Source organism: Galleria mellonella, unplaced genomic scaffold (genome assembly GCF_026898425.1).
Source record: "Galleria mellonella isolate WM207_F2 unplaced genomic scaffold, CSIRO_AGI_GalMel_v1 utg424, whole genome shotgun sequence".
NCBI lineage: Eukaryota > Metazoa > Arthropoda > Insecta > Lepidoptera > Pyralidae > Galleria > Galleria mellonella.
In genome coordinates this window covers 2862187-2886930 of record NW_026442097.1, presented here as the reverse complement: position 1 = coordinate 2886930, position 24744 = coordinate 2862187, and the positions used below count along the sequence as shown (strand labels likewise).

At 31.5% G+C, this 24744-nt stretch overlaps 1 protein-coding gene across 2 annotated transcripts in view; it reads left to right on the top strand.

Moving 5' to 3' along the window:
• LOC113513442 (diacylglycerol kinase 1) overlaps positions 1 to 6276 on the top strand; it is a 129634-nt gene extending 123358 nt beyond the window's left edge. For both annotated transcript variants that reach the window (XM_031914403.2, XM_052898357.1), the window contains exons 20-24: positions 1006 to 1161; positions 3230 to 3374; positions 4123 to 4191; positions 5102 to 5214; positions 6072 to 6276. In XM_031914403.2, coding sequence (XP_031770263.2) covers positions 1006 to 1161; positions 3230 to 3374; positions 4123 to 4191; positions 5102 to 5214; positions 6072 to 6164 — 576 coding nt within the window. In that variant the 3' untranslated portion in view covers positions 6165 to 6276. The remainder of the gene's footprint in view (positions 1 to 1005; positions 1162 to 3229; positions 3375 to 4122; positions 4192 to 5101; positions 5215 to 6071) is intronic.
• Positions 6277 to 24744: the final 18468 nt, after the last annotated feature.

The window sequence follows — 24744 nt, the reverse complement described above, 5'->3', positions numbered from 1 at the left end:
TGGGATAAGGGTAGGAAGATGATGAAGATGATTACGTTCATGAACAAAAGTACGTCATTTTTTAGTCATTTTACGGTTTCTTGCAAAAGGACGTCATTCTGTAACTATTTTACAAATTACGACATATTATATAAAGAATTATTTTTTTACGGTAGTTTAAATAACTAAAAATGACGTCTTTTCGAGTCGAAAACATCACATTTGCATAGTGGATAAAAAAATATGTATGCAGACAACTTCAAGTCTCCATATGGTAATATTCAAGTCTAGCAACACGTGAAGGTCACCATTGTTTATTATTTCAGCCGTTGACTGTCCACTGCTGGAGATAAGCTTTCCCCATAAGGGCAGTTTTGCCAGTAGCTGCCACGCTTGACAAGCGGATTGGCAACTGTAGTTAGGCTGGATGATGTTTTAAGAGGGGCGCTGCTGTCTATCTCTCTCCCTCCCTTAATCGCCTTTTATGATACCCACAAGAATATAAAGGATGGCCTATTTTAATTAAAAGCTATTATAATTCTTAATTTCGACCACGTACGGGTAAACGCAGTGTAGGACGACCCCCCACTAGATGGAGTGACGACCTGAAATGCGTTGTAGGGAGTCAGTGGATGCAGGTGGCTCAGGACCGTTCTATATAGCAGTCTATGGGGGAGGCTTATGTCCAGCAGTGGACGGATAGTGGATGGAATGATAATTATGATAACCCTTAATCGCCATCGACAGGGAGTTCATCCTCATGTCATACAGCCTCAATGGTCGCATACTGCGCGGTTTCAGAGATGTTCCCTCCCACGAACACTCAGGTTGTGGAATGAGCTCCCTGCCGAGGTTTACCCCAAGAGCCTACAGCATGAGGTTCTTCAAAAGAGGTGTAAAGAGGTTTCTTCAGGGTCGGCAACGTACGCGTGGTGTTCACAGACTACGGTAACCACTTACCATCAGATGGGCCGTATGCTTGTTTCACACCTCAGTGGTATAAAAAAATCTTAATATCTCTTGCAGGATGCAGCGATCTGCGTGAAGTTCCACACAGAGCGGGAGAGAAACCCTGATAAGTTCAGTTCTCGTATGAAGAACAAGTTGTGGTACTTCGAGTTCGCCACCTCCGAGCAATTTGCGGCCAGTTGCAAGAACTTACACGAGCACATAGATATCGTGGTGAGATTTTTTTTTTTATTATTTAATTAACATACAAATACTTTAAAAAAACTATGGATTTTTAATAACACTTAAACCTCTTTTTTTTTTTTTGGATGGGTGAAAATGGTATTGTAATCCCGCCTGCGCTAACGGGATACGCTGGCGGAGCACCAGTGAAGGGTGATAGATGAGAATGAAAACAGACCAGTTAGCTCATCATGATGAATTCATCGAGAATTAACCATGATAGTTTCCAGGGAGAACCGCGAGGAGGTCGACCTGGTTGGTTATATTGCTACCAATGGGATTCTCAGTCTCCATTACTAACAATTCCTTTCCTCCCACTTAAACCTCTTGGGCTTGTGTGTGATACTTTACATTTCGTTCTCAAATGTCAATATTTACATTAATATTCTGCTGTTTCAGCAAGGTTGGACAGTAAATAAGCTGTCAGTTTAAACTTTATGTTTTTAACAGTGATATTGCTTCGCAAGACAGTAGGTAGGGAACTCACCAGAGGGAGACTGTACAAAAGTCGATTGCTCAGGTACCTCTGTCCCATTCGTGTTTCAACCGTGAAGCAGTTGTGTTTGCATGAATGTGTTTCGGTTTGAAGGGTGGGATATGGCGTGAATTTACAGGGTACAGAGGAATAACACCTGAGTCCTCAGGAATGGCAACGCATGGGGGGTATCATGGGCGAAACAATATAGTCTGTTATGTCCATGGTACTGCTCATGTCTATTGGCGACGGTTACCACTTTCCATCAGGTGGGCCGTCAGCTTGTTTGCCATTCTAAGTTGTATAAAAAAAAATTTACTAATCGCGGTATGAATAAATTGCTTTGTTTCAATCGACTTCAAAAAGAAGGTACTTATCAATTCAATTGAGTTTTTATTTATGTTTGTTACCTCATAACTCCGTCAGTTCTAAACCGATCTGGAAAATTCTTTTTTTATCTGAAAGGATATGTTTACCGTTTAGTTTTATAGAAATTTTATTAAAATCAGTTCAGTATTTTAGTTTTTAAATTAAAATAAATGGTATCATCAGAATTTAAATCTTCTTTATTTATCTTTATTCTTTATTGTACACAAAACATACTGTTAATCACAATTAATTATAAACATAATGTACAAAGGCGAGCTAATAAGAGATTTCTTCCAGCAAACCTTTTCGTGTAAATTGTATTATTTTAAAAATAAAAATAGGCAGTCATACGATCTGTATATATTGTATAAACACATAAGATATGTATACACAAAGAATAATACAAACTACACATTATAAATCGGTTTTTTTTCTGGGGCACAATCTTTTATTATTACGGTTATTAATTTATTTTTTTGGTTTTTGCTGTGCAAATAAAATTTTGTCATATATTTTATTAAAATGTCAAATGACTACCATATAAATACCTTTCTAATGATCTATAATACATACTTACATCTAAGTAATCTAAAATAATTTGATAACATGATTTTTATTTGAAATCAAACTAAAAAAAATATGTACCTATTCTTTTATATACAGAACCCTCGGCGGGTGAATTCAACACACACTTGACCGGTTATATTGTTTATATTTTTAACCAGCTTCTTGCCCGCTACTTCGTACACGCGGAATTCATAAGTAGAAACACCAACTAAATAGACCACTCCTACATGTCGTATCAAGATGAAGCAAATAGCAGAGGGCCTACCATAAAATGTTTTCCGAAATTTCGGAGCCAAACGAAACACAAATTTGATGGTAAAATTAAATAATACATGCCTGATTTTGGTATAAACAAAAACACGAAATTGAGTCCGAAATTTCGGAATTTCATTTCATGGTAGACCCGTAGATTTTAAGAAATACAACTGTGAAAACCGCATACAATTTAATGCAGTAGTTTTTTCGTGACACCAAAACAAACAGACAGACAAAATTTAAAAAAATATTTTTCTAGCTTCTATTGCCCTTATTAAGACCCCTCATATATTTTTTTTTTCTTATATCTCCTCTCTTCATTATATCTCTCATGTACAGACATCATTCAGTTACAATTTTATTATATTAGTAAAATTGTATCCTATTGAACAGTGTGACGGCTCATCCCTGGAGCTGAACAAGGGTCCAGCGCTGCAAGGCGTGGCGCTGCTGAACATCCCCTACGCCCACGGGGGGTCCAACTTGTGGGGGGCGAGTGGGGCACACCGTAGGGGCCGGTTTCCTAACGCTCAACAAGGTACATAACTGAATGAGGGTCCATCCACCTTCTGTTGTATCCATCATGCAACTTATATTATAATTTACTATAACTTTTAATGGTATAGATAGATAGATACTCTTTATTGTTTCCTCCATAAGATTACAATAGTAAACTTATTATAAATATAAACAATTACAAGAAATAATCACAGTGAGAAAACAATGGGCGACCTTATCGCTAAGAGCGATCTCTTCTAGGCAACCTTTGGATGGAGAGAAGTAATTATAAACAATTTGACTGTTTAATTTTAATTTTGTTTTTTTTTTTTTATATGTATATATTTCAATTTTATACATACATTATAGATATATTACTTTGGCATATCTGAGTTTTTTTTTTAGATTTTATCTTAGAATTAATTAAAGAGATACCTTATTATATACATAATAATAATATATTTACATAGATTGTTGTACAACCGTTGGACAAATAAAAACTTACTGGATATTTGGTTAGAATTATTTTGTTTAATTCCGCCACCATTAGTATGTGTGCGACTGCCAACACTAGAAGATTGACCACCACTATTACTACGAAATTGGTCAAACGAGTGTTATATATATATATATATATATATATATATATATATATATATAAATATATATATAAATATATTGCTAAACATTTGCACGCCGACATAGAGGCAGAATGTACACGGCACATGTAAACAACTTTCGTCTAAAAATTACTTACATTCCAGCAAAATAAATTAATTTCATTACAGATATTGGTGATAAACTAATAGAAGTAATAGGTCTAGAAAATTGTCTACACATGGGCCAAGTTCGCACTGGTAAGTTGATGTGTTAATTCATATTAAAATCATTTTTATTCAAATATATAATTGTTTTTTTTTTTTATCAACTGTAAATTTCGTAAAGTTGTTATCTGTTGAGAAGAGCCCGCAAGAAACTCAACAGTTACTCTTTTAAATTAAATCTCTGTTAACATTATGTGTATTTGTTTAAATGTCTATAAAATTACATGGTCGTTAAATGCCCGTGCATGATCAACTCACAATTTATATTCTTCTTAGATAGATAGATAGATACTCTTTATTGTTTCCTCCAAAATATTACAATAGCAAACTTATTATAAATATAAATAATTACAAGAAATAATCACAGTGAGAAAACAGTGGGCGACCTTATCGCTAAGAGCGATCTCTTGCAGGCAACCTCTGGATGGAGAGGAGTAGTTATAAACAATTCTTATTTCTTTTTAAGAAGAATTGTATGTAAAAATACTAAAACTAAGTACTAAAACTTACATACACCTGAGTTTTATGACATTAAGATCATTAATTCTAGCTCTCTGCCAGCTCAGTTAAACTTTCGTGAATTAAAGTTTCTCTTAATTTGGGTATATTTTTTCGAGTTTTTATTCTCTTGTTTTATTCTCTTTCAGAAAATAGTACAAATAACTGTCAGATGTTGAATAGATTTTGATGATGAAATCTGAAAGTGGTCACAAAACTTTTTTTTGCTATTGAAATGTTCCGCGATTGATCACGATCTCATGTTTTGGGAAGCAATGATTTGTTCTAAGATGTGGCTCACGGGTCTACAAATAGTCTATTCTATTTATTTATGCATGTTTTTACTAAAAACTAAAATTTAATTTTATTTTATTTTTTCCGTTTTTTGTTTTATTTTTCTTATTAATCTTGGCTGCCGGTACAGTATCATTTTATCTATGCCCAGGTCTAAGAGCATCAGGCCGGCGATTGGCGCAGTGTAGCTCAATAACAATCACAACGAAAAAGACATTCCCAATGCAGATAGATGGAGAACCGTGGATGCAACCGCCTTGCAAAGTAATATAATTTTTTTTTCATGCACTTTAGAATGGCAAACAAGCTGAGGATCTACATCATGGAAAGTGGTAACCCTCGTCTATAACCATGAGCAATACCATGTACATAACAGAGTATACTGTTTAGCCCATGATACCCCCCATGCGTTGCCATTCCTGAGGACTCAAGTGTTATTCCTCTGTACCCTGTAAATTCACTGCCATATCGCACCCTTCAAACCGAAACACAGCCATGCAAATACAACTGCTTCATGGTAGAAATAGAAATGTGACAGAGGTGCCCAAGCAAACGACTTCTGTACAAAGTCTCCCTCTGGTAAAAATAATATGATGTATGACCTAATGTATGATAAGACATAATCTATACTTATAATAAATCTGTAGAGAGGTCAATTCTGTAGATGAAATATATTTCCAAAATAACTATCAGCGGGTGATTAGTGATCGATACTGATGCCAAAAATGCAATCAGTAAAATTTTTGTCTGTCTGTATGTTCGTTATAGAAACAAAAACTACTCGACGAATTTTAACGAAACTTGGTACAATTATTCTTCGTACTCCTGGGCAGGTTATAGTATACCTTTCATTACGCTACGATCAATAGGAGCAGAGCAGTGAAGGGAAATGTGTCTGTTACATCAAAACCACTGAATCGTGAGGAAGGACATAGGCTACTTATTTTACGAAAAACGACGGAAACGCGGACGAAGTCGCGGGGAACAGCTAGTGAATAATATTAGCTTGTTTGAAATACCAGCGTCAAAAACAATAAGAATCCCCTCTTTTATCTGTATTACTTTTTATATAACTTTGACAAATGAGAACCGATTTACATGATGTTTTTATACTATTACAGATAATTATAACCCACAAGAACCAAGTTCCGATGTTAATGGGACCAGCACCGGAGAAAGGGCGGGGTTTCTTCAAACTGTTTACACATTGTTAACCCATTGATTTTTTATTAATTTTACACTAATTTATTGCAGAAGTAAACTTGGCCCACTTTTTACTAGTGCATTTTTTTTATGATATCTACAAAATAAATATATTGAGTTGCATTTATTGAATTATTTTTTTAATACAATTTTTTTTTATTTAAATATATTTAATCCATTACGAATATTCGTGTAAAAATTGCACAAATTTTTAGAAGCAGTTTTAGTCCTTAAAATATTACTATAAAAGTTTTTAATTATTTATTACAACAACTTTATAATTAAATATTGAAGAAAATTATTAAAATATTTATTAAATTATATTAAACTTTATCAAAAATTATTATCATATTACATAAGTGTTTTTAAATTTATTCTTATATATATATTTAAAAAATATAGTGAAAAGCATCAAAATAAATATTATATTTATAATAATTTCATGCATCAAGCAGGCAATTATAAAATTAATATATTTATTTTATTTATGTTTCACTTTAAGTACAAATACACAAACATTACATTTACTTTTAAAAAAAAAACATATTGTGACAATTAAAGAACTTTTAATAATTATTATTAAAATTTGAAACGAAATTGTTATTAATTTAATAATTAATTAATTTATAGGTAAATATTAAAATACACATTATTATACACACTTTAACTTAAATGTATATTTAAAAAAATTACTATTTTTTATTTTCAGTAGATAAATATTTAATATTATAAAATTGTCTATAAAAGAAAATATGTTCTAGGTCCCGTGAAAAAATAATCTTTATATTTAAAAAACTTTACTAATATTCATTTAATATTAAAAAAACAATAAACATCGGCCTATGTTCAGCAGTGGATAGTTAACGACTAAAATATGATGATTAATAAAATATCGATAATACACAAGAGTTTATAACACATAATAAATAAATTAAATACGAAGTAATGTAAATGAGATTATTATTAATTTAAAAGATAATTAATAATTTTAAAACAATGTTATTTAATTTCTTAATTCTTTAATAACGCCGGTATTAAGTTCCTAAAAGTTATAACTAGTTAAAAAATTTGTCGAAAAAGGAATCTTGTTTCGTTTTTGTATGTACATTTCGCGATATATTTGCTGGTTACGAACTAACTTTTTATTTTTCTTTTTTTTTTCAATGATAAAAAATTAACTTTAGAAGAATAAAATAATCAATAGACGATGACGAAAAAACTCTAAAATTAAAATTTCATGTTAATAATACAGCAAAATAATGCACAAAAAATATTTGATACTGAACTTGGGAGAAGGCTAATCGAGCTATACCCAGAGGCATCGAGATCCAACTGGGCGTCAAAGTCCATTAGAGTCGAAATACTAAATCCTATAAAAGATCGCATTAAGTCCAACTAAACTGTACTGATGACCTTTTTCATCGTCAGGGCGCCCAAAAGTTGTTCAGAGGCTTCAGTTACGACTTAAAACGGGCCTGTTTACTGTATAATTGAGTCATAACGGCCGTCTGTAATATAATTATTATGCAAAAATCCAATTTTAGTTTTTGAGATGAATTTAGGGAACGACGCCATAAAACTGAATATTCTTAATAGAAAAAAGTAATAAGACCAAAAGAGAAAATGTTGTTATATGTTTATATAATTATATATATATATATATATATATATATATATATATATATATATATATATATATATATATATATATATATATATATATATATATATATATATATTATATAAATATATGAATTATTCTAATTCCATTGTTTCTTCCTACTCTAAAGGGAGACAAGCATGACAAATATGTATGTAGTAATAATTGACAGTTTTTTTTTTATACCACTGAGGTCGCAAACAAGCATACGGCCCACCCGATGGTAAACGGTTACCGTAACCTATGAACACCTGCAATACCAGAGGTTATATATGTAACGTAATTTATATGTATATACATTGCATACATATATTATACGATACATACATTAGCTTACTTTCCTTAATAGTCATATAAAAATAAAACTTATTCAAATGGCAGTAGTTAAATACCAAATAATGTATTTCTTATTAACGTGGTTTTTATAGTTAATATTTTAATAACTTACAAATAGAAAAAATGGTATATTTTATATTAAACATTGATTTTTTAACCTTTTAGCTATATGAAGTAACCATATCAATATTGTAAACTCATACGAAATATTCAAATGGAATTTGCAACTAAAAATTAAGATACCATGCCTCGTAAACAAAAATACACGCTACAAAATACTTACTACTTTACATAACATATTTTAATACCAAAGTGTTAAATCGTCGTAGTCGTAGAATACTAACGTATCTGACAAATATTACATATATAGATCCGTCAGTATTCTACGACTATGACGATATGTCATCACAGTGTATTATGTAAAATACTATAAAATGAATATATACATTTTATCAAAATTAAATTAAATTATAAACAACTAAATCAACCTGAGATTTTTTATCTATTTTTTGTTTTTTATTTTATATCAAAATAAAACTAATTATTACATCCGTCCGTAATAGTTTTGTAATATTACATTTTTTTTTTTTTTTATTTTATACTGAAAATATTAAAAATATTGATAATAAGAAGAAAGCTTCATTTTAGCAAAAGCCTTCATATTTCAAAATTAATTAAATACTTTCTATTAGGCAGAATAAATACAGATTTTGTAAAGATATTCATGTAATGTACAACGAATGTTACATTACATTTACATATTAATTTCATTGTTACTTTACATTTTGGTAAATTGTATTACATTACATATAAATGATCTTAGTGAAACATGTTTTGTTATTAATATATACATTATTTATTTGCGTCACTATGCTCTTGATAGTAAATCAAATATATAATAATGTTACTTTAGTATTTTTAATTTTTTTTATATTATAGCCACTTCTTTCTGATTAATAAATTCTAAGAATAAATTCTTTATTCATTCTGTAATTTAATTGCATCCACTCTTAAATTTAGAACTTTTTATCCTGCATTTACTCATTAATTTAATTATTAATTTCCACTTTTTTCTATTTAAGAGAATTTATACCGTGAAATTGAAGAGAAAAGGAAAGTAAAAATAAGTGAATATTTTGGAGTAGTGAAAGTTTATTACAATGAATGTAAAACTGTATATTTGTTTATGTATTAATAGTTGTAGCACTTCAGCTGACCGCTAACGACATGCTTTCTAACTGTATTAGATTTACTTAAAGAGATCTCTGTCAGAGATAAGTCCACGTTTGCTCACAACATTTATAAATACATTATTGTATATGTAACTTAAAAGTGCAATAAAAAATATATAAAAATAAAATCCCACCAAGTCTCAATAATCTACAATTTTAATTCTTTAATCTCTTTTAAAATCTATTAATTGTTTCTGTTTATTATCCTTATCCTACTAGAATTATAAATGTGAAAGTTTGTATTTTTATTATGTATTCATGTTTATTACTCAATCATGCCTAAATATCTGAACGGATATTAACGAAATTGGGTACACTAATAGATTACAGCCTAACGTAAATACACTAAATATTTTATTTCGGTATCCTATCCTATCCTATCAGCCTTTAACTGTCCCCTGCTGAACATAAGCCTCTCCCTTGGAGGGTTTTGCCAGTAGTTGCCATGCTTGGCAGGCGGATTGGCAACCGCAGTTAGAGTTTAGAGATATTTTAAGAGGGACACTGCTGCTCATCCCTCACCATCTCTTAGTCTCCTCTTACGACACCCACGGGAAAGGAAGAAGTGGCCCATTTTGTACCGGAACTACATGGATAATATATTATAAACTCTCTCGATAACAACATAGAATAGACTACACTAGCAAATTCCAAATATGGATTTAGGCACAGCCTTGAGCTTATGTACCAAAATAAAATTAACGTCCATTTTGCTAAATGTAGCGTGTATTAGACATTTATGATATTTTGGTTCTAGTATTAGGCAAATTTTGCACACAATTGTAGCAACTGTATTCTGCAGGTTATAGTTTGGTACGGGCATTTTAGCAGTTTTTATTAAAAATAGTATTATATATGTCTGGAATAGAAATTGATTTAATAATTATTTAATAATATAATATTTTTATAAATTGATTTAATAATATAATTATTAAAAGTTTATTTTAAAAAACCTATTATTTGTTAAATCCATAAGTTGCGTTTTATTTTATTTTTTTCTACAAATGAGTCTATCGATAGAATCGATCTCGCTAGCGAGGGCAAGAGATAGACTGAGATAGCATGACAACATCCAATGTGTTGCTTTTTCTCATACGCGAAACTATTTTATCGATTCATTCAATATTGATTTATCTATTGGGCTGTTACGTTAAGAGCCATAATATATAATGAAGGAGGAGAATCCTTAACACCAGACAGCGATACCCTCAATTGGGAATCATCGACCTGCTACATGTTATAAAATGCAGAGTATATGTAAATGGATATTGTTTCTATTTCTTTTACATAGATCTTTTAATATACGAAAATATATATTTACCTCTATGTGCTAATAGTAATAATAATGTCCACATATACACACACCATCATATATATGTACGTATATACACCAAAAAAAATTATAATGAATAGCATTTCAAACTAGGGTAGTAAAGGAATTTTACGCCGTCCTTTGTCTAACAAACACGAATCTAAAAATAAATGTGAAAAAATATGAACACATTTTTCAGTTTTTAAGATCTGTGCGCTTTAATCTTTCGATCTGGAATAATTTTTATATTTAATTAATAAAGAAAATGGTGAATTTTACAAAAAATACTTAAATTATTATTAGCAAATTATACTTACAAATTTATTTGAATAACTCAAATAAATTAACCCTTTTATTACATAATCTACTTCTATTTATATATCATAATGCTAAATCTCTTATAGATTAGATAGAATAGACAGAGAGAACCGAATACTATCTCTCTTTCACTCTCACGCATACTAGTCAGTTCCAGAGACTCTTGAATACCTATTGTTATAATGTAGATATTTTAATTAAATTAAAAAATTATATACTTAGCTCTCAAATGTCTTTATTTTTCTTAGCTTAACAGTATAATATTATAATTTTAATCTAATTTTATTTTACAAAATAAATTTAAGTAGAAAAATTAAAGATATACGAATTATTAATTTATGTAAATTATTATCTACTTAGGCATTATAAAGGAATCTTATTCTCGTATACATTATGAATGTTATAAAAATACAGTGTTACATAAAAAAAAATATTAATTTAAATGTAAAATATTAAACGTTGCATAGTTTACATGAGTTTCATTTACTATTAAATTTGAATATGACAAGTGTAACATACAACGAAATTAAAAAATAATGTTTGTGCAAAGTATTACACACGTGACATTCATATACAGTTAAATTTAAATATGGAATCTGTTACATTACTCATAAATAAAATAAATTAATGTAAATGAAACGTATTAATTTATTGTTGTTTAAACTTAAATACTGAATCTATATTTTAAAAATGAAATGGTGGTGTAAAATTTAATGATATAAAATAAATTTAATTATAATAACAAATTGATATATCAAGATTAGTGTCGCGAAGTAAAAACAAAAAACAATATCAGTATTGTGCCAACAAACATGGAATACGTCCTACATTTCCTAAGCCAACCATTTTGTAAATATTTTTCTATAGGATTTTTAAATCCATATTATATAAATAGATAAATTAGATTTATCATTAGAATAAAATAAAACGCCGCACATGCTAATTGCATTTAGATTTATTGTTTTAATATTTTTTGAAATTATTTTCTCATATTGTTACATGTTACAATATTACATTACATTTAAAATGTCTGTGTATGTTGTGTTGATGCTTTATTTACATTTATAGTACAACTGTATCATGTTATGGTTTTCTCATATAATGTAATAATCATAATAAAGCTACTGTAACATTGAAAGTTACAAATAATTAAATGTATGTTACAAAATTTGTGAAATTTGTTGTTAATTATATGTAGCTTGTATGAACATCAAAGGCTTATATCTCAATAAATGTTTGAAGTAATTACGCATATTACTTTCGTATATAAATATCATATAAATTTATATATATATAATATCATTTCTAATTTTATATATATTTAACAATTTTATTATATTTGATACATAATTTTATTTAAAATTTATAATTAAAAGTACATCGAAATTTTACTTTTAATAAATATTGGAATAAATTTCCTTAATTAATAAACAGTAAGGTAAAATTAATATCTTGTTGTATTGTAAGATTATTAAATAGTATTTTTATTATACAAGAAGATCATTAATAATTAATTATTTTCAATGAGAAATTCCATGTTCAATATTCATTGTTGTCATTAATTTTCAGTAGAAAAGAAAACTGTTCCATGAATTTATTTATAAAAAAATTTACTTAAAATAATTTAATATTCTTTAGTCATGTTCAACTGTGTTTTAATTTTATAAACCTAATATGCATTGTGTATTTTTTTTTATTATTATGTTTTTTGTTAATTATAAAGAAATAATTTAAACTATAATTCTTTATTACTGTTATCGAAATATTATATCGGATTAATAATAAGTGATGCTTAATGCATAGTTCAAAATATACAAGTAGTTAATTAATTTTTTTTTTATTTATTTATTAGTATAAAAATAGTATTGTTAAATAGAAATCCTTTGACGCTGTGTTCATGTTAGATAACTATATTGTGCGACCATTTTACATAATATTAGTTATTATTAATGACAAATACAAAAATACATTTATATTTTAATGTTGTAAATGAAAATAAATGCAGACTGTACAATTTTTAATTAAAAAAAAAATCAACAGGATACGTGCTTTTTTTTAAATTACTGCGTAAATTTACATTCTGATAATTATTATAAAAATATAAGATATTGTACACAATTCATTAAACATATAAGTATATTGTATAATTAAATGTATGATCAATATGTTGAAAATGTTGTAAACGCAATTTGATTATGTTGTATTTAAATATGTTGGAGCATTTATGTTGATTGTTAATTAATGTGTGATTAGGGAATTATTTGTTATTAAATAACAAAACAGTTTCACCATTTCACCAGGCTTGACTTTTTATGAGTTGCCAGTATTTTTTATTTTCTCAGCGAACTGTAGAAATATAATTATATTATTGTATTCAACATAAAACTGCTTTGTATATTGTAAAATCTATAAAAATATATACTTAATTTTGTAAACTGTAATTATGTGCATTCCATCTTTACATCATGAAAATAATCGTGTTTGTAAAACAAACTATGTACTTATACATTACATTATTAACGAATTATGTACTATTATATTTTAATTATATAAAAATTAAAAAATAAATATTAGCCATATATTAATTGTATCCATTTTGTTTCATGTAAAAAATTATCTGTAAAAGGAAATACATATAAGTATATACATATGTATCTGGCAATTAATGAACCCACTGTATTGGAAGTTCATATGTTTACATTTATTATTCCATTTATTTATTTATTACATATATTTTTGTAATTAAGCAAGAATGATTATTAATAAAACATACATTAACTATAGTACATATATTCGGTTTTTTATCGTACATAGAACGGTAAAGCTGAAGTCCCATGGTACACTGTGACATCCATGATGCCACTCAAGCGTTGCCGTTCCTAATCCATCAGTTGGATGCATTTTATTTCATGTCAAACTGTATCTTTAAAATGATCTATATGTGCGTTTTAATTACATCAATAATGGTGAAACTGGTGTTGAAATGTGAAGTTAGCATCACTGCGGTGAAACCAATTAAAAATTCTGTGCCAGCTTTAATAGTGTTGTAAGAAATTATTATATGACATTACTGAATATTATTGTAATGAATATATGTGCAATTGGATGATGTGTTTTATTATCATCATCACCATCATCATTTTAGCCATTAATATTTAAGAGGGACGCTGCTGTTATCCCTCGTTTATTAAGTTCCCTTATTCGCCTCTCACGACACCCACGATAAAGAAAGGGGTATCTCATTATATGGCGGAATAATAGATATTATATCATCATCATCAACTCAATCATCATTAACTCAGCCATTCTCTGTCTACTGCTGAATAAAGGCCTTTCCCATAGACTGACATTAGGAACGCTCCCGAGCCACCTACATCCGCCGACTCCCTGCAATGAATTTGAGATCATCGCTCTTACTAGTGAGCGGTCTTCCTACACTGCGTTTGCCTGTACGAGTTCGCTACTCAAGGACCTTTCTTTTGTCGAATTCGAAATTTGAACGAATTGGGAACCTTTTATTAGAAGCTGTCAAAATATTTACTTATAATAATAATAATAATAATATTTATTTAATCAGACTACATAAGGCCCATTTTGTTAGTTACAAATTGACTTAACCTATGTTAGTAAATGAGCGGTCATAACGCTCTTGCATCGATAACCGGTCCCATCCAATATTTTAGGATGGGACAGTGCATTTTATCAGCAATTGTCTTCAGTACTTATGTCGGAAGTATTGATTCATTATTGTATGAAGAATGCCACAGATTAATAATTATACAACAATTCCTATTGTATTATAATGTGTTTGTATAGATACCTTTATAGACCAAGGGGCATGGTCCATTAAGTAAACGTAATTTTCTTAGTAAGATAAATGTTTAAAAGCACTACTACATCATGATTTTTAAGGAATCCTCTCTCAAAATAATGTTAGAATGTTTACTGATAATAGTTTTCAAAAGCTGATAAAAATAGCAGCTGATGCATATTCAGGTACTGAGGTATTCAATTTATTATAATATCCATAAGTATAAGACAAGATTTTACTTCCCTTTGTTTGTTCTACCGCTTGTATAACGGATTGTGTTCGGAGGAATTGTTTGAAACGATGCCCACAGCCACCTTTTATCATCGCACCGCTCGCCATTGATAGGGAATCCATCCTCACACGCTTAAACTTAAAAGGTCGCGTACATTACAGTCAAAGGAATTTCCGTGAATGCTTAGGCTGTGGAATGAGCTCCTTGCCAAGATATTCACTAAAGACTACAATATGGGGTACTTCAATCAGAGTATATTAGGGTCTCTTCAGGATCGTCAATCTGCATCTAACAGCCCTGGTATTGCACGCGTCCATAGGCTACAGTAATTGTTTACCAATAGAAGAGTTGTATGCTTGTTCACCAACTCCGTGGTTTTTTTTTTTTATACAACTTACAATGGCAAACAAGCTGACGGTCCACCTGATAGAAAGTGGTAACCGTCGCGTATAGACATGAGCAGTACCATGGACATAACAGAGTATACTGTTTCACCCATGATACCCCCCACATGTTGCCATTCCTGAGGACTCAGGTGTTATTCCTCTATACCTAGTAAATTCACGCCATATCCCACCCTTCAAACCGAAACACCGCCATGCAAATACAGCTGCTTCACGGTTGAAACACGAATGGGACAGAGGTACCCAAGCAATCGACTTTTGTACAAATCTCAGATATCAAGACTTAACAATATCATTATTAATTACATTATTATTTGAACTTGTTACATTATTAATGTATAGCCCCGGGACTATAATAATGTGCATCTCGCTAAAAGAGCCTTGCATTGTTATAACTTTATAGACCGGCCGTCGACATTGCATATTGATTTTATTACAATTTATAACAACAATAAAATAAAAATAACACATTGTACCGCGCGTTATAATAATATAATATCATTATATGGCGCGCGATATAACGTGTTATAACGATACTAGGTTTTACCCGCGACTTCGTACGCGTACCCAGGATTTATATATATACAATACAATTGGTGTATACTAAACTTCATAGTAATTCATTAAGTCGTTAAGACTCTATAAGGCAGCCTTTCCCAAAGTGGGCGATAACGCCCACTTGTGGATGCTGCCTAAAAGGGGGTGGTAAGGGACCCAGAAAAAAATGGGGCGTTGTGTAGAGGCTCGTTTGGAATTAATATTTAATCTCCGCTAATATAGCTTACAATAATTGATTATTCGAATTTGAAGTAATAGTGGTTTTTAAGTAGGTGAAAAAAAAAATGGGGGCGCTAGAAAATTATTTATTCTCAAAGTGGGCAGTAGACAAAATAAGTTTGGGAACCCCTGCTATAAGATACAAACAAACTCACTTTCGCATTATCAATATTAGTAAGAATTATATGGCGCGTATTAAGACGTGTTATTTTTATTTTATAACATTATTATAGACAAAGTGGGTGTATTTTTATAGTTCACAGATAAAAATATGAAAGCTTTTAAAATATACTAGTGGTCGCTCCGTGGTCGAAATTCGACCATAACATATATTGTAATAAATGAATCTATTATGGTTATGTTTCACATTCAGTAAGAGTATAGACAAATAATATTAACAGGCAAACAATATTAATCTATTCTCGATTTGACCGCAGACTGTAACAATAAACAAAAGTCTAGGCCTATCCGTATACCAAATTTCATTCAAATCTGTTCAGCCATTTAAACATAATTGATTAACAAACATACAAAAATCTAATCATCCAAACATCTTTACAATCTTTCACATTTATAGTATTAATAGAATTTATGTGTATCAATTGTGCTATATCTTTTTTGATGTAAACAACACTACAAAGAAGCGACGACCGTGACATTCATATTCTGGCGGCTTATCCTACTTGCTCTGGTAACTGGTTTGATTTGTTCAACAAACAAGAGGTTATGCAAAATGTAACCAAAAAGAAATAAAATATTAATTCACTTTTAATAATTCCAAATTCAAATAATTGAGTATTTTAATTAGTTTCTTTACATAAAAAAAAACGTTTCAATTATCATTTTATAATTCCAAATTTAAATTATTTACTATTAAGTTTAATTAGTTTATACCTATCTATAAAGAAAAACAATATAAAATATTGCAATTATCTTTTAATAATTCCAAATTTAAATAACTGAATATTGAATTAGTTTATTTCGATTTTTTTTTTACAACACAGGGGACAAAAAAGCATGCGGCTCACCTGGTGGGAAGTGACTACCGTCGCCCATGATCACCCACAACACCAGCGGCATTGCAGGTGTGCTGCCGGCCTTTTAAAAAGGAATATACTCTTTTCTTGAAGGTTATGTTGTCGTATCGGTTCGGAAATACTGCTGCTGGAAGTTGATTCCAAAAAGTGGTTATGCGTGGAAGAAAGTGCCTTGAAAAACGCACGGTGGAGGACCGCCACTCGACCAGATGGTTGGGATGAAACTTTATATTATTTATTATTTAATTTAATTATCCAAATTCAAATAGTACAAAAACTATTTCCCATTTGAGTAATAAATTACTAACTTATGTGCATACATACTTTTGTTGAGGAAATTTTAACGTACCTCCATGATGTAAACGTGAACAATTTGCTAAAATGAGGTCCCGGCTTCAATTCCCGATCGGGTCTATTTGGATAACAATTGTTTATTTATCAACTCGGGTCTGAAAGTTCTAGGTACTCATTGCCTGGTTCCTCATACCACGGGTAGTTCTTTCTTGAGCGGCAGCCGATTGGAGTGATTTTTTTTTTAATTAATTGGATACCTTTTGCATAAGCTGGTTCCACAATCTGTTCGTGCAATAAAATACACTTGCTATGCACTTGCTTTGGCAGAACAAGTCCGTTGTAGTCCAGGGGATCGGCTATGATATAGTTTTAGCTATTTAACACTAGATGTCGCCTTTCTAAATCGATTTTATAAAACATCTTAAACAATTTCGATGAAAAGGGTTACAAAGTATAAAAAATTATTTGAATAAATAACAATTATTTTATTTTTATTTATTTTATTTACACTTTATTGCACCAAGTAAAAAGAGAAATAACAAATACAGTAAATATTAATGAGAAGTGATACAAAAGGTATTTTTTTATACAACTTAGAATGGCAAACAAGCTGACGTTCCACCTGATGGAAAGTGGTAACCGTCACCTATAGACATAAGCAGTACCATGGACATAACAGAGTATACTGTTTCGCCTATGATACCCCCATGCGTTGCCATTCCTGAGGACTAAGGTGTTATTCCTCTGTACCCAGTAAATTCACGCCATATCCCACCCTTCAAACTGAAACACAGCCATGCAAACACAACTGCTTCACGGTTGAAACACGAATGGGACAGAGGTACCCAAGCAATCGACTTTTGTACAAAGTCTCCCTCTGGTGGCCTTATCGCTAATTTCTATTACAGTCTCACTGTTGAAATATTATTTTGTATCTTAATGTGAAATTTAAGTAATAAAACACGCTATTAAATAAACAGAATAATATTTTTTTTTTTTATTTTTGTTTATTAACCCATTTTTTCGATCGACATCAAAAAGAAGCGCATTCTCAATTCGGTTATATTTTTATGATTATTGTTTACCTCATAATTCAGTCAATATCAAACCTATTTGTAAAATTCTATTTTTATCTGAAAGGATATATTTACAAATTAGTCCTAAAGAAATTCAAAATCGGTTCAGTAACTCAGTTTTAAGATCAAAATAACAGGTTTTCTCACAATTGACGTCGGCTTTTTTATGAAGCATCTTAAATTAGTCGGCTTTTTTGTAAAGCATCTTAAATTAGTCGGCTTTTTTGTGAAGCATGTTAAATTATTAATGGACCGTTTTACTGCTAACCTTTTACTATCTTCGTTTAAAAAGATATTAATTTTTTTTACAAATATTGTTGTATAAATTATTGTTGTAAGTGTTATCGTTGTATAATTACGTCTCCGGGACTATAACGATGCCCACCACTCATAACGCTTCCTGTACCGTGAAACAAGAATTCACAATAATTTGGATTATGAAGGAGGAATTTCTGAATTCGATGTTTTTTGTCTTTTCGTGTCCTGAGGACTCAGGTGTTATTTCTCTTGTACCCTGTAAATTCACTGCCATATCCCACCCTTCAAACCGAAACACAGCCATGCAAACACAGCTGCTTCACGGTTGAAACACGAATGGGACAGAGGTACCCAAGCAATCGACTTTTGTACAAAGTCTCCCTCTGGTAAAAATTGCTAGCAATGCACCCTATCAGGTCGGCCTCCACGCGGTTCCCCTTGGACACCATTCTGGTTTATTCTAGTAGATACGTTGGGCTAACGGACCTGCTTTCATCGTCACTTATCATCTATCACTGGTGCCCCGCCAGCGTACACCGATAGCGCAGGCGGGGTTACCATTCCATTATCACCCATTAAAAAAAACATCCTTTTGTATTAAGACGTCTAAACGCCTATTAAATAAGAACAGTCTAACGTATGTAAACTTGTTTTGTTGTAAGACCACATATGTATATAATACCTACTCGATAGTTGTAAACCCAGGATTCGAACCTGCGACACTGCAGATCACTATGTTAACGATGGTTCGACATCGAACCATAAATTCAGTTTAATTGGATATGCGAAATGTAATTCTTGGATTGAGATTCTTTTAACATAAAAATTAGATTATTTAAACTAATATTATAAAGAGAAAATTATTTAAAATAGATGATTTAGAAAAATATTATTTTTTTTTTCTTTTTTTAATTTATCCGATTTTAAAATTATTGCACCTATAAAAAGGTACATTGTCAGTGAGAAACATGGTCTGTATTTATAAAAACCGTCCACAACCGAAGCTGACATTAATTTTCTGTTTGTTAGTTTTACGCAATGCGAAATGGTAAAACGGGCCGCCTAATGAAAAACGGTAACCATCGCCTACACACATGAACACCATGGCCAGAATACGTTATGATACTGTGTACTCTATCCAAAGGTTGCCTGAAAGAGATCGCTATCTATATATCTATTCATCCGTCCGTCCGTCCATCTATTCATAACGAATACAACTGTTATTTCTGACAGTGACGTCACTGAGCTCTGACTTTCATACACAAAGTACTCTCTAGTTCTGACAGCATTAATTTGTCAACTTTACACCTAAAATAATACATCGTTATCATGACTTCGTTTATTCTCTATGCATTACTATATCTCTTGTGAAAGTGGCGCCCTCTGATCTCAAGAAAAAACGGCTTAAAATATGTAGTAAATTCTTAATTTAAATGTTATAAATTGTCAAAACTGCTTTAGATCTGGTGAAAATATCGCGTAACGTAGATCCAAACAAAAATTTCAAATTAAAAGCTTCCCTGTAACTATGTATGTATGAAAGAATAAATAAATATGTATAGTTATTTTAATTAAGCATTCACCAATAAAATATATACTTTAATTGAAATAAAAACGAATGTAAATCGAGTAGTACTGTGCTCAATTAGATATACAACTGAGCACAGTAATATTCGTAACTCCTGCTTCAAATCCTACAATCACAACTTTTTTTTATTACTTATTTTTTTTTAATACAACAAAAAGTTTCCAATAGTAAATACTAGCTTTTACCCGTGACTTTGTCTGTGTGACCGGAATATGTTTACTAACCGGCATAGAAAGGCCATGTTCTTCTCCATCCCACATAATATTTGTATAGCAAATTTCAAAGGGATTGGCTAAACCGTCAAAGTGCTAAAAGGCCAATAATATATTAATTTAATTCATTTACAAGGTATGAAGGCATAATTCTCAGGAATGGTATCGCGAAGTATTTTTTTTTAATGGGTGAAAATGAAACGGTAACCCAATACGCTCAATCAGGTTGACCTCCACGCGATTCCTCCTCCTCCTATCGTGGTAGATACTTGTGGAATTCGTCACGATTGGCCAACAGACCTGCTTTCATCCTCACCTATCATTCCTCACAGGTATCGCCAACGTATACTGGGTACAGAGGAATAACACCCGAGTCCTCAGGAATGGCAACGCATGGGGAGTATCATGGGCGAAACAGTATACTCTGTTATGTCCATGGTACTGCTCATGTCTATAGGCGACGGTTACCACTTTCCATCAGGAAGGCCATCAGCTTGTTTGACATTCTAAGTTGTATAAAAAAAATATTAAAGGCGGGGTTACCATTCCATTCTCATCCACTAAAAATTTTAATTAAAGTTAAAAAAAAAACTTCAATTGTGACAAAACTACTAAACCGATTCAGGATTCAGAACCGAAGTTCAGATAAAAAAAAATGTTTTCCATATCGGTTTAGAAAAGACGGTGTTATGAAGTAACAAACGTAATAAAAAAAATATACAACCAAATTGAGAATACACTTCTTTTGAAGTCGGTTGAAAAAACTCTGTCTAGGCGATCGTTTTGCCATACTAAAATAGTCCTTATGCGTATTAAAATAAGCAATGCTCTCAATAAAATATGTTATCAATTACGATGCACCAAATATGGGCTTCCGGCATTGAAAGGGCATCACATTCAAGTGTGACAATAAAAAAAAAAAACGTAAAAATGAACAATAAATCGATTTTAAATCGATTCGATGAATAAGACATCGTTAAAATCGATACAGTATCCATGTCGTTTCGATTGCTTGTCGACCGACGTTGAAAAAGGTGGCTCTCAAATCGGTTCAGTTAATTTAATTTATTACCTCATAACTGCGTCAGTTATTTTTTTTTATACAACTTAGAATGGCAAACAAGCTGACGGCCCACCGTCATCTATAGACATGAGCTGTACCATGGACATAACAGAGTATACTGTTTCGCCCATGATACCCCCCATGCGTTACCATTCCCGAGGATTAAGGTCCCCACCTTCAATCCCACCTTTCAAACCGAAACACAGCCATGCAAACACAATTGCTTCACAGTAGAAACACGAATAGGACAGAGGTGGCCAAGCAAACGACTCTTGTACAAAGTCTCCCTATGGTATATAAAAAAGTAGGTCATAATTTCCAGAGTTTAATATTTCTATCACATAATAAATTAAAAAATAAAAGTAAAGTTTTGAATGACTGCAAATTATTGTGTAATTAATATAACATAAATTAAGAGTGAGACAGCAATATAGTTAGTATATAGTGGATAGCGGTGTTGGTTTTAATCTTAATTAAAAATAACTAATTAATTAATTAAAATATCACTATGTATTTTTGTATGATTTAAGAATAATGTACTAAACTAGGTGTCATTTTGCAGTAATCCATATTACTGGTGGTCTACCATGAAATGAAATTCCGAAATTTCGGACTCAATTTCGTGTTTTTGTTCGTACCAAAATCGACCCTATAAATGGAGCCTAACATTTCATTTGTCATAAATCCTACCATAAAAGTAAAAAGGAACGATACTTTAGCATTTTTAATATTATATCAAGTAATTTTAACATTAAATTTTTGTTTCGTTCGGATCCGAAATTTCGGAAAACATTTCATGGTAGGCTCTCTGGTTATTTAATAGAAATTATTTTATTTAATTCCGCTACCACTCAAGTTTGTGGTCATAAATGAAATAAATAATTAAATAAAAAATAAATTGATTCAATTCGATTACCTAAGGGAGAAAGGGATTGTTAGTAATAGGGATTAAAGAGCCACATTGCTAACAATATACCCTATCAGGTCGACCTCCACGCGGTTCCCCCTGGAAACCATCTTGGTTATTTCTTTATAAATTTACCAAAGAGAGACTTTGTACCAAAGTCGTTTACCCAAGCAAATCTCATTCTTGTATTAATTTCACCAGAGGGAGACTTTGTACAAAAGTCGTTTGATTGGTCACCCCTGTCTCATTCATGTGTCTACCGTGAAGCAATTGTGTTTGCATGGCTGTGTTTCGGTTTGAAAGGTGGGATATGACAGTGAATTTACAAGGTACAGAGGAATAACACCTGAATCCTCAGGAAAGATAACGCATGGGGGGTATCATGGGCGAAATATAACTCTGTTATGCTCATGGTACTGCTCATGTCTATAGGCGACGGTTACCACTTTCCATCAGGTGGACCGTCAGCTTGTTTGCCATTCTAAGTTGTAAAAAAAATCAATTTGGGCCAACTGATCTGTTTTATCGTCATCTATCATCTTTCACTGGTGCCCCGCCAGCATATACCGATAGCGCAGGTGGGGTTACCATTTCATTATCACATATTAAAAAAAAAATAGATTACCTAAACATATAAAAAATTCCGTTTATGTATAATAGTTTTAAAAAGAAGTTAAAAGTGTTTTTTGAAGGTAAATAACACATCTTCTAGCAGAAGTGAACGTCAAATTCTACTAATTTATGACTAAATACTTACACTAGGGGAGAAAGGGTTTGTGTCGCAACGGGTTTGACAGCCCATCGTGAACAATTCTTGTTGAGTTCGTCACGATGGGCTAACTGACCTGCTTCATGCTCTACGATCGTACTTAGGTAATGGTAAACGTCAGGAGGGGGGGGGGGCAGGAATTGTTAGTAATGCGACTACTAGTCCCATTGCTAGCAATATACTCTGTTAAGTCGACATCCACGTGTTTCCCCTGAATTTCAGGTGTATTTATCATGATTGACTAACTGACCTGCCTTGGGGGAAAGGGATTGTTAGTAATGGAGATTGAGAAACCCATTGCTAGTAATATACCCAACCAAATCGACCTCCGCGCAGACCATTTAATTGTACTGTCATGTCCAACTCTTGTCTTATAATTAAGGGGGGGGGGGGGGTAAAGATTGTTAGTAATGCAGATTACCAGTCCCATTGCTAGCAATATACCCTGTCAGGTCGACTTCCACGTGGTCCTCCCTGAAAACTATCGTGCTGATTTCCAGGTGTATTCATCACAATAGGCTAACTAACCTGCCTTTTCATTCTCACCTATCATCCCTCACTGGTGTCCCGCCAGCGTATACCATTAGCGCAGGCGGGGTTTACCATTCCATTATCATCCATTAAAAAAAATAGTCGTCAGGCATGGCCATTTAGTTTGCCACTATCAGGCGGCTAATTAACTTGTTTACCGTTCTATATCGCATAAAAAACATTCTGGAATACCGTAGATCCATTCTTAACTAATATTCGTACCTGTAACTTGCCAATTATGCGTTAGTTAACGTTACCTTAACGCTTCACCGGTTCACAAGACCATTGACAGAAATATCATATTCTTGTTTAATAGAACCTGACGCGTATTTTATAATTAATTAATACAATATACATAATAGATATTAACTTATTTACTTAGATTGATAGCATATATATATACATATATATAGCATTCTTGAATTATATAGATAGAGCATCGAGTCTCAAAAACGGATCGACTGTTTGTCAGCTAATTGTAAACTTTTTTTAATGGATGCTAATGGAATTGTAACCCCACCTGCGCTATCGGTATACACTAGGATGATAGATAAGAATGAAAAAAGCAGGTCAGTTAGTCCATAGTGACGAATATACTTAGAATTCAGCACGATGTCTTCCAGGGACCACAGGGAGGTCAACCTAGTTAGGTATATTGCTAGCAATAGGGCCTCTCCATTACTAAAAATCCCTTCCCCCCCCCCCCTATTGTCAAATTAACTGACAAAAAGTTATATTGTATCAGAAAACATGTTCTCAAATTTAAAAATTGTT